Source organism: Diadema antillarum, unplaced genomic scaffold, assembly GCF_040938485.1.
Source record: "Diadema antillarum isolate AM-2024a unplaced genomic scaffold, OU_Dant_1.0 seq00000246_RagTag, whole genome shotgun sequence".
Classification (NCBI taxonomy): Eukaryota; Metazoa; Echinodermata; class Echinoidea; order Diadematoida; family Diadematidae; genus Diadema; species Diadema antillarum.
In genome coordinates, this window is record NW_027271290.1 from 114178 (window position 1) to 118675 (window position 4498).

At 43.7% G+C, this 4498-nt stretch overlaps 1 protein-coding gene across 1 annotated transcript; it reads left to right on the top strand.

The window, feature by feature from the left end:
* The first annotated feature begins 1084 nt into the window (after nucleotides 1–1084).
* On the top strand, nucleotides 1085–3018 carry LOC139729569 (uncharacterized). The gene has a single exon (XM_071640494.1). The coding sequence runs from the start codon at nucleotides 1631–1633 to the stop codon at nucleotides 2612–2614; it is 984 nt and encodes a 327-aa protein (XP_071496595.1). The 5' UTR covers nucleotides 1085–1630; the 3' UTR covers nucleotides 2615–3018.
* Nucleotides 3019–4498: the final 1480 nt, after the last annotated feature.

Here is a 4498-nt window from a genome sequence, read left to right on the forward strand (position 1 = left end):
CTGGAGAATTTTTGTCCAATATCTTTACACGCCCAAAGAAAAATGGGGACATACGCCTAATTTTAGATTTATCGGACGTCAATGACAGTCTGAATGTACAGCATTTCAAAATGGATAACATCCATACGGCTACAACCCTAATTTCCCCTGGTTGTTACCTTGCCTCAATCGACCTTCGAGATGCCTACTACTCTGTCCCTGTTCACCCCTCATATCGCAAGTATTTGAGATTTGTCTGGCACGAGAAATGTTGGCAATTTAAGGTACTCCCCAATGGCCTTAGTACAGCGCCTAGGCTCTTCACAAAGCTTATGAAGCCGGTGTTCGCAAAGCTGCGACAGGCAGGCCACCTGGTTGTGGGGTATTTAGATGACACTCTCATAATCGGTGAAACTGAATCACAAGCACTAGAAGCGGTGTAAGCAACCACAAAACTGCTCTCTGACCTTGGTTTTGTCATTCATTCAGAGAAATCTATCCTAGAGCCTCAGCAACGGCTCCAATTTTTGGGGTTTATCTTGGATTCGGAAAGCATGACTATAACGTTCCCGCATGAGAAATGTCAAAATATCAGGGCAGTATGTGCGGAATTGCTAGGGAAACAAAACCCTACTATCGGGCAGGTGGCGCAGGTCATTGGGAAACTGATTGCTACTTTCCCTGCTATTCAATATGGCCCCCTCTTCTATCGTAACCTAGAAAGAGACAAAATTCTTGCACTAAAATCAAGCAAAGGGCATTTTGATAGACCTATGAATTTGTCTGAAGCTTCTAAACAGGAGTTAATGTGGTGGTTCAATAACATTCACTGCCAGTCGGCACCAATTAGTCGAGATCGGCCAGCTTTAGAGCTGCGTACTGACGCCAGTGGGCAAGGATGGGGTGCCACTGATTTAAGCAGTGAAACTGGCGGTAGATGGGATGATCAGGAGATAGTGCATGCTCAAAACAATGAAATCAACTATCTTGAAATCTTAGCTGCAGGGCTTGGTTTGAAGTCATTTTGCGGCCACCTGCATGATACACATGTGCTCATTAGAACTGACAACACAATAGCTGTAGCCTACCTGAACAATATGGGAGGCATTAAATCTCGAGCCTGCGACAGGGCAGCACGAGACATTTGGGTTTGGTGTAAGGAAAGGAATATCTGGATCACAGCAGCCTATTTACCAGGTCGTGACAATACAGAAGCAGACAGGAGATCTCGTCATTTTAATGACAGAACAGAATGGATGCTGAATAAGAAAGTTTTTACTGATATCACTAAGAAATGTGGTACTCCCCAAATTGATCTTTTCGCGTCCAGACTCAATAAGCAGCTGCCTGCGTACGTTACGTGGCTGCCTGACCCAGATGCGGTTTCTGTGGATGCATTCACTCTGAATTGGGGTGATCTGTATTTCTACGCATTCCCTCCTTTCTGCCTCATCCCCAAATGTCTCCAAAAAATAGAAAACGACAAGGCACATGGTCTCTTGATTGTCCCAAACTGGCCTACGCAAGCGTGGTTTCCTCGCATGAGGAGAATGCTTAAAGATGAACCACTCTTAATTCCTAGACACAGGAATTTGATTACGCAACCAGTATCTGGGGAACCGCACCCTTTACACGCTTGCCTTGATCTGTTATGTTGCAGGTTTTGAAGCTGCCGTTCGAGAACTCTGGCATGAGCAGCAGAACGGTGGACATCTTGGCAGCATCTTGGAGGGCATCAACCCAAAGACAATATTGTACATATATAAGGAAATGGAGAAAGTTTTGTACACTTAAGAAGGAAAGTCACCTTCATGCCAAGATTAATTTTGTTTTGGAGTTTTTTACACACATGTTTTATGAAGAGAACTTGAGCTATTCAGCTATTAACTCAGCACGGAGTGCACTTGCTACCTTTCTAGTGTTAGAGGATGAACAATTTACTGTCAGCACTCATCCGCTTCTCTCTCGTTTTATGAGAGGTGTGTTCCAGCTCAGGCCCCCAAGGCCGCGGTATTCGGAAATTTGGGACGTGAATATTGTTTTTAGATATTTGAGAAGTCTAGCTCCCGCTAACTCGCTTAGCTTGAAGCAATTAACGATGAAGCTGTACATGTTACTGGCCTTGATATCCACCCAGAGGGTACAGACTTTGCATTGCCTGAATCTAGACAGCATGATTCTCAAACAATCTATGGTGTCATTCAAAGTTAATGAACATCTTAAGCAGTCTAGACCTGGGAATTTTGGATTGGACGTACTTTTGAAAGCGTACCCCCCAGACAGACGTTTGTGTGTAGTTACATACATTAAGGCCTACCTTCGGAGAACCAAAGAGATCCGAGGAGAGGAAAGTCATCTCTTCATTAGTTTTCGCAAGCCTTTCAAGAGAGTAACGGCACAGACAATTTCTCGATGGATCAAAGAAATCATGACTGGCGCTGGCATTGACACCACAATGTTCAGTGCACATTCAACCCGAGCAGCATCTAGCTCAGCAGCAAACAGGGCGGATGCTCCTATTCCTCTGATCCTCGCAAAAGCAGGCTGGTCAAAAGAACGAACATTCCGTAAATTCTACGACAAACCTCTACAAGAAGAGGGACAGTGCCTGTCACAGCTCATTGTGAGGGAATAATGGCCTCAGACCAAGGTAATTTGAGCTTACATTTTGCTTGCCATTGTGCATGCTTGAGTTTGTTCAGTTGGAACAAATGTGACTTCTGTGCTACAAAATCTCACTGTGAGTTCTTGCGTAAACTCACGAAATAAAATAGAAAGATTAAACGAGAACTTACCTGTTTGAAGTTTGATCTTTATTTTATGAGGGAGTTGGAGAAAGAATTCACAGTCCCTCCTCTCCCTTCCCATGGCATGAATACTATTACAAAATGTATAGATCAACTTCAAGTAAGTTCTCAATCTTTCCACTCTGACAGAAGTCACATCTTGTTGCTACGAAGTATGACTGCGCGCGCGTTGAGCGGGCTCTCACTGTGAATTCTTTCTCCAACTCCCTCATAAAATAAAGATCAAACTTCAAACAGGTAAGTTCTCGTTTAATCTTTCTATTATCCCTCTGAAACTCAAAAGAAAAATGACATACAAAAACTATGTGTCATATCAAAACATCCGCCCTAACATTGTGAAAGATGCCCTGTCATATCTTCAATCAATAAACAAATTCTACAAACAGATGACAAAGAATGATGCTTGGGAAAAACAGAGCGGAGATGAAGATCCTGAAGTGTGGCAACAGCTTGCATCTAGGGAGAAATTAGACGAGGAGAATGATGCTAGTCACACTATCTCTGATTCAAACAGTGAGACCAACATCTCTGATACTGCCACTTCAATACAGAAGCAATCAGCAAGTGAGAAAGAAACCAGTACAAATGAAGGTTCTCAAAATGATGACATAGAGTCTGATGATGAAGAGGATCCTACATCACTACTGCGTGGTGTCAGATATGATACATGTGTGCAGCCATCGGATCCAGCCCTGGCATCTGAGAGTATATATAGCATAGCTCCTGATGAAGGCCGAAGACCTATAGCTATCATGATGGATGATCACTGTGAGGAGCAAGCTTTTCCACAGTTGTTTCCTCAAGGAGAGTTTGGGTTCAAAGTAGAAAGGACTGTCAAACTTTCTCCACGAAAATACTTTAATGTCAGGCTTCTCAACACAGATCCAAGATTTGCCCAAAATGTGGAGTATCTCTTTTTTGCACAATATGTAACCGAGTACAAGCAAGTAATGGATAACATTTCCATTGCACTTCGCAAAGTGAGACTACAAAAAGGCGGGGAGCAGGTCACTGCTGGTATGTTGAAAGATCCAGATAAGATCAAGAGCATAATCATGATGGACAAAGCATACAACATACTGCAGACAGTTCGTGGATCCCCTCCTTATTGGCAAACTGTCATGTACAAAGTTCTGGCTGCCGTCAAACAGTTTGGTTTGTTCACGTGGTTCCTGACTTTATCTGCAGCTGACTTGCGCTGGCTCGACACAATGCAGGCAATATCCAGGCAACAAGGTCACATGCTCACAGAAAAAGAAATTGACAGAATGACTTGGGAGGACAAATGCAAGCTGCTTGCATCAAATCCTGTCACTGCAGCACGTCACTTTGACCACAGGTTACAGTGTTTGTTCCGAGACATCATCCTCAGTGATGTGAACCCCCTGGGCAAAGTAGAACACTACATGTATCGCATTGAATTTCAACAGCGAGGGTCTCCGCATGCACACTGTGTTCTCTGGGTTGATGGAGCTCCTACACACGATGACAACGAGGATAAATTACAAGCTTTCATTGACAAATATGTAACATGTGCCCTACCATCACCTGAAGAGGACAAGAAGCTTCACAGTCTAGTGTCAGATCTCCAGAGACACACACACTCTGCTTCATGTCGTAAGAGTGGAAAGCAGTGTCGCTTCAATTACCCACGGCCGCTTGCTCCTGTTACAGTCATAGCTAATGTGCCTGAATGTGATGATGCAGAACTA